Source organism: Lepisosteus oculatus, chromosome 11 (assembly GCF_040954835.1).
Source record: "Lepisosteus oculatus isolate fLepOcu1 chromosome 11, fLepOcu1.hap2, whole genome shotgun sequence".
In the NCBI taxonomy this organism is placed as follows: domain Eukaryota; kingdom Metazoa; phylum Chordata; class Actinopteri; order Semionotiformes; family Lepisosteidae; genus Lepisosteus; species Lepisosteus oculatus.
Genome location: NC_090706.1, coordinates 19,399,112 through 19,414,086, shown reverse-complemented (window position 1 = coordinate 19,414,086; position 14,975 = coordinate 19,399,112). Strand labels below are relative to the sequence as shown.

Sequence of the window (14,975 nt, the reverse complement as noted above, 5' to 3'; positions counted from 1 at the left end):
GCATTGGAAATATTTGATTTATCAGGGTATAACATTCAGTGAAGGTGGTTATTTTGTGCTTTCTGACATGGGGTGTTTTATTCTTGACCATTTTCAGAACCATTTTCAGAATTATCAGAGAGAATTAATGTTGCGAATGAGAAAGACTTGAAACGTCTCAGGAATTTCAGGTAGGCCAGTCACCACCATAACTTGGTTGCCTATGATTCCAGCATATAGACACTGATTGATAAGTGAACTGGCAAGTCTTTAAACTCTTTAGCATACAGACTACACACTTTCAGAATATGCAACCATCACACTCACACCTTACAACTATAGGAAACCATAGTAAAGGTACAATAATTCCACTATATATCTCATAAATGTTAAATATGACTGAGAAGGAGGTAAGGGAGATGTTCCTCTCTCTCTGGTACAAGAATCAGTGGACAATCCTAATGAGACAGTAACTGGAAGTTTCAAATTAAGAAGATGCATGTACATTGATTTAAATGCACTTGAAATGCAGTGCAAAAACCATGCCAACCAGCAGCAATCCCATAAGTCTCCATTAGGTGAAACAACCTTACAAAACTCATAATCAGACCCTTTTGGAAACAGATTTATAATCAGAGGCCAGGAGCCGTGCTGACAGAATTCTCGGAGGGCCGTGTTCACTGGCTAAGTTTTTCGAGCGCTATTAAAAACACCACTCCATTTGCTTAATGTACCTGTACATAAAAATGATTTCACAAAAACCCCAAAAGCATGGTAGACATACAGTATCGGCATGATTTCCCAACAAGGGCTGAAGGTTCTTTGAGTAGTGCAGGCTTAGACCAACAAAAGACATCAATCAAGGCGACCTCATATGAAAATCTGGAGCTTTTCAAAAGCACTATTGCATTTAATTAAACATATACAGTGTACATTTCTCAGCTGAAAGAAACAACTTCTTTAATGTGATTTAAATAAAGCATCTAACAAGCACATCACTCTCTCAGGCACCTCAGTGTGTTATTGAAAAGAGTATTTGAATTAATTTGCTTAATGGTTTTATTTCACTTCTTTTTTCATGACCAATTATATACTATAGCTTCTTTGCTTACAGTTCTTCGTTGCTCTTGAAAAAGATTGCTGTTTGTCCTTCAGGTGAACTATTTTCTAGTAACATCTGCTTTTGGAAATACTTTTTTATAGTTACACTACAGCGTATGAAATTAAGTTAAGAAGCATCAGTCTTCCATAGACTTCAGTCCTTAATATTTTGCCAAAGTGCTGCAGAAATTTGTGTGACACTATTTGGCTTCCCCACTATACTTCCTGGAAATGTGCTTTGAGAAATCTTTAAAAAAGTTTGAGTGATTTTCTCAGGACCAGTTAAATAGTATTATACTGAGACAAGGGGACAGCACACTACACACAGAATAGAACTAAGGACACAGAAAAAAATCCAGTCTCAAATTCCACAAAGACCTCATCTAAGTGTGCCTCAGCTGACTTTATGCTCTTTTCCCAGAAAAATACTTAAAGGCAAAATATTTTTTGAAGAAATCAGCTCAACTGGCCAAGCCTTTGAAAGACAAAATATTTTCTTTCATTTGATTCCCTTTGAGAAATAAGTAAAAGAAAAACATTTGAAAATTTTGACTGAAATGTACTGATAGAATGGTGGTACACAACAAATTATTCCAACAACAGGTGAATAAGCCTGAAATATAGAGGAGGTTGTTGAAAAACATGATAAAGTACTGGCTGGCTAAAATGCAGGATATGCAAGTCCCTGGGTGATGCTTGGAATGGAGATACAAGAAAAAACTTAAAGTCACAGTATGCATATATGTGTTCATACCTTACTACTGATCTCACCAACAGATTATTGTTGTGTGGCTTTGATGAAGGTCACTTGTCTAAAACTGGCCATTTTAGAGGAAATCTGACATTACAAGGGAAAATATTGGTTCTGGGAAGAAATTTGTGAAACTGTGTGCAGCATCATTTGTTAATTAAGAAACACACACCCAATGATTAGCACAGATACAGCACAGTAGAATGTTTCAAGCCACCTCTAGCAGTCCAAGTTCACCTCCTGCTTCCATTTGCCTTCTTGGATCTATCCAGTAGGTGGCGTTGCATCCCCTCTGCCCAGGGATTTGACATAATATCAAATTGTTGCTTAGAGGTTTTCTCAATTTTGGTCTTAACACCTGCTGAATTGTGGTCCACCTTTTTATCTGAGTATTCAGTAAAATAAAAAAAAATCTTTATCAACCTTATAATAGGCTTAATGTAATGTATTTAATTGTTTTCAGTTCATAAACACCAAAAGGTGCTTTTTAACTACTGCAGTTCTTAAGTAAATCACAAATTTCCAGCCTTCGAGTAGACTTGTTGCATCAATTAAAGATGGTGGAATCAAATCAAATCAAACTGACCTTTACTTCCCCTAAGGGGATTTGTCTTGCACATCAAGAGTTCATAAACATACAATATTTCCAACAACAATACAACATGAAAACAGTACAATATCATTACACAGATATTATAATTCCCAGTTCTGCTCCTGCGGACTCCCACGCCTACTGTTATTTTCTTCCATCTGAACTTATCTGACCCCTTACTTGAACTCGTATTTGTTTTCTGACTTGAATTGGAAAGTTTAAGTAACTTAGGAAATGAAACTGTTAAAAGGCAACTTTCAAAATGTTTAAGAGTGGAAAACTCAGGAATTCTTATGTATCCTGTTACTGGAATCATTGAGGTTCAACTACATATTACTAAGATGGGTATAACTAAAACCTAATGGATGTGGGGTATCCAGGAGCAGGACTGGGTAACCCTGGCTTAGACATCTGGGGCTCCTTAAAGTATGGGGCCTAAGGCCAACAATACAATTGAGTCCTGTAGCTGTGTAAAACACACACACATAATACCAAGATTCCAGATTTTTTTTACAACCTATAAAAAAGATATGGCTGAAGCACAGACCCGATCCTGATTCTGACTCCGAGACCTGACCCTACCCTCAAAAGATTTTGGGGTGAAAGCAATTGCAACAATTCAGCAAATTCAGCTCATTCATCTTTGTGGTCTTAGACCAGATCCCATCAAAACGTTTTCTTGAACAATCCCCTGGACATTCAGTTGTGCTTGCTCCAGACACCCGCAACTCTTTGTGTAAAGAGGTACAGCCTCTCAGCAAGCAGGCAGGGGAAACATTTGAAACTAGTCATGAACAACGGGAAGGTTGAGTCACTCACCGAGGGACCCTTTCGGGCAGGGTCTGTCCACTGTCTCCCCCCTCTGTGTGGAGGGCCACTGCACCCCCCGCGCGACACGAGCCTCGCACATCTGCTGCTCAGGGCCGTGGTAGGGTGGCGGGGGCCGACGGGTGACGGGGATAGTGGCGGTGATGGGCCGCAGGTCGGGCACCTTGTTGATGGCCCCAATGGGGTGGGAGGTGGGTGGCAGGGGGCGGGCGGTGGAGGAACTGGCTGTACTGGCGACGGTGGCTGACCAGGGCCTCACAGAGGCAGTAGTAGTGGTGATCTGAGTGGTGGTGAGGGGATCTGTAAAACAAAGCGCCGCCTCAAGATCTTGCTCTACGGATCTTTGGGATCAACATTCAAAACCAAGACAACCTTGATCCTGCCCTACGGTGGACTGGCGCCCCATCCAGGGTGTACCCTGCCTTGCGCTCGTTGCTTGTTGGGTAGGCTCCAGTTTCCCACCACACCGTATGGTAAAATGACATGACATGACAATTTTAATTCATGAGCCCTGATGGTAAAACCATTGCGCAGTGTTTATGAAATATGGGAAGTCTCACAAGGCCTTCCTAGTTCCCAGCAGTCTGCTAACTTACATAACCCATCTGAGATGCCTTTTATTACACAGATTTGTTTTTAATTGACTGATAAGTAAACCAATTGATTTGTAAATCATCTTGACTCTGCAAATGTAGGATAATATATTATCTCTCTTTTTGCGTTCAATATTTTGAACATGCACTTAGCATCATGAAATCCTGTGTAACTCCTGTGTGCTGCTGACAAAGCATCTATCATACAGTACAGACGGTCTCAGATGTGCGATTCAGGTGGCATGATAGTGCACTAGTTAGTATTGCTGCCTCGCAGCACTGGGGCCCTGGGTTGAATTCTAGACCTGAGGTGCTATCTGTGTGGAGTTTGTATGTTTTCCCTGAGTTTGTGTGGGTTCTAAAGACATACTGCCAGGAATTGTGCACAGGACTTCTGATGAGGACAGACCATGGTTGTAACACATACCATGTCAACAACTGTAACATACTATTGCCATACTACAGACCCTGCCTTGAGTCCATTGCTTGCCAAGATAAGTTCTGGCTCCCCTGCGATGGTGTATTCATTAAAGCAGTTAGAAAATGGAAGGATGGCTTTTATAGAAGCATGTACTGTAACTACAATATGAATTTTTTTATTTCTTTTATTCTACTATAATTGCAGTTAAATGACCCTAGAAATATCACTATTTACCCAGTAAAACAAAATGCCCATAATACTATTTAGTAATCACATAATACTTAACATATGGCTGAGATATATGCTGTATATACTGTATACGGTATATACAAATACATATAGACATATAAAAGCTTACTCAACCATTGTTACTTATACCTAGACTTTAAACCTACGCACTGCATAGGGATAGTTGCCCTATAAGCACTTGACAAATCTATCTTGCATTGTGTAAATTATATTTCCCTGGAAAAAATGCACAGAGCATAAAATCTCCTGGTTTAACAGAAAAATGCAAATTACTTAGTTTTTTTTTCATCAAGAGAGTTACAGCCCTCTCTGCAAGGCATTCAGTCAGATCTATAAACATATATTTATATTTATTTAGTGCTTTATGCGACAAGATAGGTCAACTTAGACCATTTATAACATGGAGACCCCTTTGCACAGCAGGGCCTTTACCGGAGCAATCTGAGCGAGGTGCCTTGCACCAACAGTGTCCCATACTGGGATCTGAGCTGAAGACAACTCAGTCCAGGATCCAGAACCCCAACCAGCACTCCATACTGCTGCACCCATTCTCTATTCCCCCCCACACTCCTCAGAAAACAACAGCCTTGATGCACATCATCACTGCTGGGGCTTAGCGCCTCACAAAGTACTTCTTCCGGAAACTCTGTGCTTTTTGACAATCCACATTAGAGATGAGTCATCTGTTGATTAGCATTTGATGAATCATTCAATGTCCCAGTGGTTTAAGAACACAGCATATTACGGTGATGGATGTTACATTAGTAAAGATTCGCCACTCGCAAAAACAAGCAGAAGTAAATTAAAGGTGGACAGAAAACACACTAATGTGAGGCATTGTTCTCTCCGTATAGGTGTTGTCAAAGAAGTTTACCTTCGCGGCTCTCCTTTTATTTCATTTCACGCTTGCTGAGGATCATAAAACAAATACGATTTTTCAACGCTCAGTAGTTTCAGCTCAGATTATTTATTGTTTACCATGCTATTTTCAGGAAAAATAAACTTACCAAAAGGCTCCCAGAAATATTTTGTTTGAAACAGACAGGCAAACAGAGTGGTGGGGAAATTAATTGATGTTGCACAGGGTTCTGAAACATTGTATGTGTTAAAATAGCACAGCGTAGTGCAGTATATTATTGTTAGCTACAGAACTGGGCAGGTTTACCTTAGCCCTAAAGAGTAATAACCCTTCAGGGATTGTAGCTGGCTTCTGTAAATTAACATCTCATTTTTACTAAGTGACTAATGGATGGCTCTTATATAATTAGCTCTGCAAGAGTGGAAACCATCAGACCCTGTGAATGTGACACATTTAAAAAAAAACAGGTGAAAGACTAACAAGGCAATTCTATATCTTTTAATTATTTTATTTGTTTGCATATCACATGATTTTTATCTGCCAAACTAATGAGGAAGATTGGGTGAGAGCTGCATTTTTGTAGGCTGCTGGCATGCTGCTGTGCTTTAGTGGAAAGGGAACCTGCTTACTAAATCAAGGTCTTTCTCTCGCCTGTTTTTGTTTAGCATGATTCTTATTCCAAAACAGCCGTTCAGACAGATGAAACATAGACTGGATATTCTGGTGGCCATTTAATTGGTTTAAATGATCCACTTAACAGAAGGCTTTAGATTAAAATAATTTTATTGCAGTATTTTGTACACATCTAAAATGTACAAGTAGATAAAGTAGTCTTATTTATTGTGTGGCATACCGTAGCTTACGATAATGTTTTTTGTGCAATGCAAAGCGTATAAGATATGAAAATATTTGATTTTACAGTATGTGTGGCCCATGACAAGATTGAAAAACATTATTTTGAAAGAAAAGAAAAGCATCCATCCATTTTCTAACTGCTTCATCCAATCCAGGGTTGGAGCCAGGGCCTATCCTAGTATAAAACAGGAGCAAGGTGTGATACAATTTGGATGGGATGATAGTCAGTTGCAAGCCAGACATACAGACACAAATGCACACTCTTAACTGGGATTTTTTTTCCAGAAACCAGTTAAACCACCAGTATGTCTTATGACTGTGGAAGGAAACGAGAGTATCCTGTGGAAACCCAAGTGAATGCATGGAGAACAAAAACTCCATGCTGATAGTACCCCAGGAATTGAACCCCGAGCCCCAGCACTACAACACATTAAAACTAAACACTGCAGCAACTGTGCTGCCCCAAAACAAAAATGTTGAATGTCACAGATATTTGAAACAGGACTAACTGGCATGTTTTTGTTAATGTGTTGGATATACTGTATATGACTGTCTAAATATTGTTTCTGCTATTCCAAAAAGCTGCCATGGAGTTAATAGTCTCACATGCTGTGAAAGCAGATCAAAAAGAGTCTGAGTTCTGAGGAGAACTACACGATAACAGGGAACTAGTTGGCAGCAAAAGTCATACTTTCTCTGTCTCCGATGCCTCCTTAAGTGGTACGCCTGGCCCTATCTAGTCACACAGTATACAGAAATACTACATATTGAAATGCTTTTAAACACCTTTGTTCATTTTTGTTGAATTTCACATCAGTACAGGGTGAGCTGCCCGTTTTCAACAACAGCTGAAAAAGTTGTTAAAATGTTTTGTGTTAGCTGGGTAAATTTATTTAATTTGGTTACTGCTAATACTGGATATACTGTATTGTACATACTGCAATAGAAATGCTACAGCTTGTGTGTAGCAGGTTTCCTGTCCATTTAAAGAGATACAAGACAATGGTCTCTGAGGACAGAGATGTTTCTCATCCACGGATACAGGGACCCCTTGACGACCCTGAAAGACTGCTCGGAGGGTCCCCAGAAAACAAGGGAAATGTTACACTTGCAATGTTGTTCTATGCTGAGGAGAAACTCTGAGAGTGTTTAAAATGTTAAAATATGGCTTCTGAGTTCTCATTAGAAATATTATAGCAATTAATGACAATTTGACAATTGAATTGGATTTTGTGGATCACCTCTTGTTTCATTTTCAATATACTGTACCCACCAGATGTGGAACTGGCAGTTGATTCTCTGCTGTTGCTCATGACAATGACTGACCCTTCCACCTACATGGGGAGAAACTGTAGGGGAAGGGCACTTCATTTTTAGTAATTACTGCTGATGTAAATAATAATAATGGACCTGGAGAAAAGTGCATTGTCAAGTTTCATATTGCAATTGAGTAAATAACTGAGTCAGCCATAAGAAAACTTTACTGCTGCCAGGACAGGTAGCTGTAAAGTAAATGTGATGTTAAAAAAGACAATGTTTCATTGCTAACTGCCTGCATGCTAGCTGACATTCAGGTATATTATCCTTGGCACTCAATGCACTCCAATATTGGCACCTATAAAATTGAATTATGGGAAAGGAACAGGAATTATGGGATTGACTGTCCTAGCCTTTATACTAACCTTGTTGAGTAACTGCAGATAGAATCCTCCAACCCACAAAGACATTTATCTTTTCATACACTACAAAATCTGCAGCAACCTACAGAACATTGCACTCAACTCCTTTATTAATGTCACCATTTTGCAGGAAGTTTAGAAACAGCCCTGGCCAAGACTCCCAGCCAAGAAATGCCAAACACAGCTGGTAATTGACCAGCCTGTCCCATGGCCTGAACCCAAGACAGCTGGATTCCAGAATAAAACCTCTGCTCTGAGCAAGCATACGTTCTTACCACAGCTAAGCTGCTCAGAAGTTTTATATTCTGGTCAAAATTAGAGAGTTTAGTAGTTCAGTCAAATTCTAATTGTGACAAGAAGAGGTGAGATAATAAGTATAAAAGGAAAGTGTACTTAATACTTTGGTCTCTGGTGTTAACTTGCGTGGCTGACAAAAAGACAGCCAAGATAATGGCTCACAAATCCCCTCCTCACTTATGAGGAATGAACCAGGGAGGCAGCTACAAGGGAAACTTGAGGAGGAGGAATGCAGAAAAGTTGCATGTAAAGCGGTGTAAAGCTGGTTTGTATTTCAATGCAAGAAAGTGAAAGTGTGAGATTACCTCTTGACCTGCTCCCAAACTTAAGTTAAACAGAACATTTGTTTAACAACCTCCATTCTTTTTTAAAAGGATTTTCGGTGAAGGATAAGGTGGCCAAAGGAACAATGCTTATTAGCATTGCTACAGTACCTCTCAGATCTGGGGTCCCAAGTTCAATTTGTATGTTCACCCCGTGTTTGTGTGGGTATTCCCCAGGAGCTCCAGTTTCTTCCCACAGTCTAAAGACAAACTGGTAGGTTAATTGGCATCCTGTTTGGCATCCTGTCCAGGGTGTATCCTGCATTGTGCCCATTGCTTGCTGGGATAGGCTCTGGCTCCCCTGTAACCCAGTATTTAACATACAGTATCAGATAGATGGTGGATATATGGAGATAAATGAAAGAGAGCCTCTTCTCACCTGCAGTTGGGTCTGGAGGCCCAAACTCCAGGGGGTAGCGCAGCACATTGAAGTTGTTCCAGATGTAGAGCTGGTTGTCACGGGGGTTGTAGTCGATGGAAGAGATATACTGGTAAGGGTTGGGGAAGGCGATGTTGACAGGCTCTTCACGGTTCAGGTTGGTGTTGTAGGCGTACACGATGAAGTTTCCCGCCGCCTCGCTGTCGTCATCCTCGTAGACGGTGCGCACCACATACAGGACCCCGCACGCCATGAAGGCATTGGACGCCAGACGCTTATCGAAGCCTGTCTCCCAGGTGCCCTCGAACCGCAAGGTGTATGGGTTCACCTGAAACAGACACCCAAAGTCGGAAGACCCAAGCTTGACATTTGTCCTCTGTTCACATCTCTTCTCTTTTGTAACATTTCTTGTACTTTTATGTCTTGTTCTTGTACATGTGATCTGTTGTATTATATCTAATATATAACATCCGAAACTCAAGCTGAAACAAAATCTCAAACCACTTATCAGCCATTAATATTTAAACCCAATATTTGATGACCTCTCTTTATTTCCCAGGGATTTCTTCCTTCTAATAATGGAAACTTACCGTCAAAAGTACTTGGCCTGTTAATAAGATAAGATAAGATCACTTTATTAGCCATATACAATTTCTTGTATTAGGAATTCGTCTTTGCATGTCCCAGCTTGCTCCATGAGACACACAGGCAGGGAGAGAGAAGCTTGGGGTCAGAGCGCAGGGTTAGCCATTGTACAGCATCCCCGGAGCAGCTGGGGTTAAGGGCCTTGCTCAGGAGCCCAAAGAAGTAGAATTTCTCTCCTGGCCACAGGATTTGAACTGGCAACCTTCCAGCCACAGGCGCAGATCCTTGGCCACAGAGACATCGTTTTTTTTTATAGATATATATATAGATATTTTATAGATATTTTTTGTAGATATAAAACTGCGTACATTTTCCATTACACAGTCAAACCTAGCTTGTTGACAAAATAACCATGTTGATAAAAAGATGATGGCCTTTAAAGAAAGCATAAAATACATATTAAAACTGGAGTTTTAGGAGACACTAGGAGCTATAATGGAGAACACCTGGTTTACGGATTGTAGAATGACTATGGCAACAGCAGAATGGTCAGAGAGGAGAGCTTTACCTGGCTGACCACCAGACGTCCATTATTGGCCTCGGTGGCGTAGATGACCCAAAGGCCATTCTCGTCCACCGCCAGGTCGATGTCAGACTTTCCGCCCCAGCGATAGGGCGAGGTGTCGTGGTAGTTGGCATTGGTGATGATGGCCTCCCCGCTCTTGATACGCGTGCGCAGGTCGTACTTGACAATGTTGCGGGTGCGCTCCTTGTTGTAGAACACAGCCCCGTCGTACACCACGAAGCCCGTGCCATCCACACGATTCGGGAGGCGATAGGTGGTGGTGGGACGTCCTTGCTTGAAGTCCTCCCAGGAGGCGTACTCGGTCAGGGTGTCGGTGCGGTAGGGGGTCCAGGGCATGACGTACAGGCGATCGCCGGCCTGCAGGGGGTCCTTGCACCAGGCCCCTGCTTGGTGCCCTGACTCCTGTATGGAGCTGGGCCCCTGAACTTTCAAAAGTGTCCCAGGACACACGAAAACTGCCGAGGGTGGTGTCAGGAAGGAGGGGTGATTTGGGGTTGGAGTTGAGGGTGAGGGGTTAAGGATGAAGGCAAACGCAAACCAGAAAGGAAAGAAGGGGCCAGGGAAAGAAGGGGGATTGCAAAAGAAAGAGAGAGACAAAACAGAAAGACAAGGGATAAATTGATGGGGAAAGAGCAGGACATCATTCATTGCTGCTTATAAGCCTATGTACTAGTAGCTCCAGCTTGTGCCCAAATGTGGTCTGTACCACCTTGAGCCAGGTGCTTTGAAATAAATCCAATGCTTGAGATAAATGTGACTGAAAAAAAAAACCCACAATAGAAAAAAAACATTGGCTCCTCCTGTCAAAGTGGAATGTTATCAATATTCTAGCTCATATAGATTCCAAAAAAGATCCCAGACTAGCTTTAGCTAACAAAAGATAATCACTGATGTTTTTAGTAAAAACGAGATAAATAACCAAATCTCAAAAGGAGATACAGTTAAGAGCTACTTTTGTATTTTCTATGCAGTAACCTGTATTTTAATCTGCCAATTTTTTCAAGCAGTACAGACATGTCCTATACAGCAGGGCTGCAATGTTCAGTGATTGCATACTGAGAATCTGGGGAGTTGTAGACAGTATTGATTATAAATGCACACACACACAAACAAGTCTGCTACAGTAGTAACTTTGGGATGGTAGCATACGTATTGTGCTATAGCAATTGATTGGATGCAGTTATGAATTCCACAAAAACTCTTCTGAAATTTTAAAAAGCCCACAAACTCCCATGAAAATATGGCTTTATTTTAGACAAGTTTGTAATTTAGGCTTCACACTAAAAATGAAATCGCAGCAAGTTCTATACTGGAAAATGTATAAAGTGGTATTGTAATCCTACATGATCTAGCAGGGTGATCTACAAGCATATCATCATGCAAAAACTCCTACTGTTATCCTACATGAACGATCACGTTCACCCTAGTAATCGTCTTATCCAATCTGATGAGGACAGCCTGTTTGCAGTTTTGTCTACATCATCAATGTTCAAATTTAGACAAGGTTTCTTTATCCCATGACATCAAGCTGCCTCCCAAGAATACTCTCACTGAATCTGCTGAAGACTAAAAAGACACCTGCTGAACTCAAGCTTGAAACACTTCTGGAAGACAGACAGACAAACATTGCAGGCTTCTTCGGAGTCTAAGTCAGGGATGGCCAATGAGAGAAAGTGATGCAATGATAGTTGCTGGCTTCCAACATCTGTTAAAAATGATAACAGGCGGGAAACATGTTCAAAAACGAGAGAAACAGATAATTGTTTCTGGAAAAAAATGTTTTTTTTCTATTCAAATTTGCTCTCCCTTTACCTATAATCACCATTGCCCTCACCCAAAGCACCAGTTATTCACAGTCAGCTCTATTTGTGCAGGAGGATGCATCCCTTAGTGCACAAGCACACTTGGAACGATCTCTTTTATGTACAATGGCCAACAATCATCTGTGTGAACCAAGTTATTTGACCTGGTGCCTCTGTTGGACACATGTGGTACAGCCATGACTCGTCATCGCAAACGCTTGTGCAACGGAGGGGGAGGGGTGACTGTAAGGGAGAGAAAACAACAGTTCCAGTCCCCCATCGCTCCATTTTTGTTTAGCCCATGATCCCCAACCCTGGCTTAAGCACCTTGTCATTGGAGGAAGGAAAAACAGGAAACATCCGAGCTCCTCCACTAAGCGGGAAGCAATTAACAAAGGTTAGTGCATACAATTTCGGAAGTCCCACTCGTGTGGCGTCCCGTTCGTTTTTCGCTCACTTTCCGGATTAAATGCACGCTGTGCCGCAATCACCTTTCACAGCCAGGAAATGAATGGGTTCCAAGGAAACTGAATGCAAAGAAGAACAATGTTTAGTGTTCCGGAGGAGTTGGGCTGAGGAAGTGAAGAGGGAAAGTAGATGACAGTGAAATTCAGATATACTGTAGGTGGAGACCAACATCTGCGCACATTCATGAACACAACCAAACACTCAACTGACACATCATATAGTATATACACAGATACAGATATAGGTTAACAGTATATATATATACTGTAAAGAGAAAACCAAGATTTAGCAAACATGGGTGATCCAGATCATCATTTCTTCACAAGGATGAACAATGTTCTTATCACCAGTGGACTGGAATGTTTCACAGCCCTTTGAAATGACCCAACCTCTTTTATCTGCCTGTGTTTTCCTTTAGACATAGATTGTTTCAACCAGAAAGGAACGTCTTAACATTTTTCTTTGTTTTGCTTCAAAATCAATCTCTAAAGCTTTTCTGTACCCTTCAATTATAAAAAGAAAGTGCTTCTTGTAAGCTGAATGAGACAACTTCAGCCATTTACAAAAACACTGAATTCCTTTTGGGCCATTATGTATAGATTATATGAGTAGATTGAAACAGTTAAACTAAGAAATGACTGAAAAATAAAGTACGTTTTTTTCATGTTACACACAGGGCTTAAATGATTAAAAACCTGATGAGGCAAAAAACACTGTCATAACACACAGCATGATACAGCACCATGCAATTGTGCAAATGTCACTACAGGAACACAATTCAGAAGGGTTCATGACAAGACATATAGTACCTTCAACTAAAAATCCATGTAGAGAGAAGTCAAAATGTTTTCTAGAGATGCAGCTCAGTACCAATGGCCCTGGTATTATTATGAGAAATTGTATTTTGCTATATTCTTATTATGCATGTTGTTTTTCTTTTTTCTGCATGTCACCGAACATGTTTCATAGCCACAAATGTAAAGCACTACCCCAAAAAATATTTTGAAAAATTATTCAATGTGGCATAGCACGATGTTGTAATGATGTCAGAAATAAATGTCCATTCCAGGTGGTTCTGAAATCTCCAGTTTGCATTGACTTATATTCTATTCATCTCAAGATCGTGCACCAACTTAACTACATTGTGGTTGCATCTCTCCCTGAGCCGATTAGGGAAGATGTTTTTCTGAAACATCCTGGAACGAGTGATTTATTCTTTCACGTGAACAACAAAAATCCCTTCTTTTCACTTTTGATTATGTATGCATGCATGTCCGTGGTTATTTATTGTCAAACCAATGTAGACAGAAGATATTGTTCAGCTATACGTGAGTGATAAAATTGAATTTTATTCTCTTTCTAATATGATGAAATGCTGCCACTCTGTTATTGAAATCAAAGAAGCTTCACTTTTTTGGCTTTCATTTAAGATGAAGCATTATGCTACATAAAACGTGCCGTTGTATAAATTCAGGGTGCAGAAAGTCAAGTTCTCTTAATGTTTATGATTGGCACAGAAAACCTGCCCATCTTCAAAAACAAGCACAGAGTTGGTAACTCTTAAATTTAGCCTAAGTTCTGGATCTTGGATCTTTTATGTTTCAGGTGGCACACGCCTGTTTGATGCTGTTGAAATGAAGTATTTGGAAAATAAAACTAGTCAGGAATGAAGGATCATGTTTGAAAGGTAAAGGATGGGGACAGTTTTCTGCAGTAATAAGGAGGTCTAAGATAAGGGAGAGGAGGATCCTAAAACTGAGATACAGCAAAGCCAACCATCTGAATACTGAAAACAATAGGGAAGCCATGCTGTGACTGCAGATAATTTGAAATTAAAGCACCATGCTTACCAATTTAAAAAGCCCTGTGTTGGATAAGATGGAGATAGATGACAGCTTGTTATGAAAAAAAGATGTTGGATCTTTTTTCTAAGAAAAGGGGTCAGAATGCAATAGTGCAAGGGTAAGAGTGTGTGTTTTGAAGGGATTGAACAGATTTCAATACTAATGTTGAAAACTATTCTTTTGGAAACATATTAGAGTAAAATAAATGCATGCTGGACTCTGGTGAACTCTTCAGACAAAGCTAATAAGATACTGAAAGCTGAAACTAGAGAACTTAACATAGTCAGTATTTTAAGTGGACTACAGTCCATAAGGATGCATCAGAATCCCATGTGCTGCCTTAAAATCTCATTTGATTAAATGACCATTGAATCTAGCTCCTGGGAAAATGCAACAGTACATTAATTTAAGGCATATTTAACAACTATTGAGCTTTTGCCTTGCATGAACACTGTAGTGCACCCTCACAGTTAGTTATTTAAGCACTGATAAGAGACTGGCTGTTACAACTCTCTTGTTCCGCTCTGTATAACCTGCTTTTCAAGTGTGCAGTAGTTCTGTTGGTTCAGCTTTTAAGAATCAGGGGGACACAGGAAGCACTAATAAGCACTTTTGTGCTCCAAGCAGACTGCAAATCTCAGTAAGATAAGGTTGGGGAGAGAAACACCCAGAGCAGTAACCAAAATTTCAGGCAGAGTCTTCTGCTCAGTGTTGCATGAGACACAAGTGTATAGGTCAGATCCAGAGATCGACTAGTTAGCAGATGTGTGACAGGAGGTTGTCC

At 40.5% G+C, this 14,975-nt stretch overlaps 1 protein-coding gene across 8 annotated transcripts in view; it reads right to left on the bottom strand.

Moving 5' to 3' along the window:
- The window catches only part of adgrl1a (adhesion G protein-coupled receptor L1a), a 308,794-nt gene that overhangs the window by 80,416 nt on the left and 213,403 nt on the right, over positions 1-14,975 (bottom strand). For all 8 annotated transcript variants that reach the window (XM_069195903.1, XM_069195906.1, XM_069195908.1 and 5 more), the window contains 3 exons: positions 10,060-10,532; positions 8,907-9,234; positions 3,243-3,551 (listed from right to left, as the gene is read on the bottom strand). In XM_069195903.1, the coding sequence (XP_069052004.1) occupies positions 3,243-3,551; positions 8,907-9,234; positions 10,060-10,532 (1,110 nt within the window). The remainder of the gene's footprint in view (positions 1-3,242; positions 3,552-8,906; positions 9,235-10,059; positions 10,533-14,975) is intronic.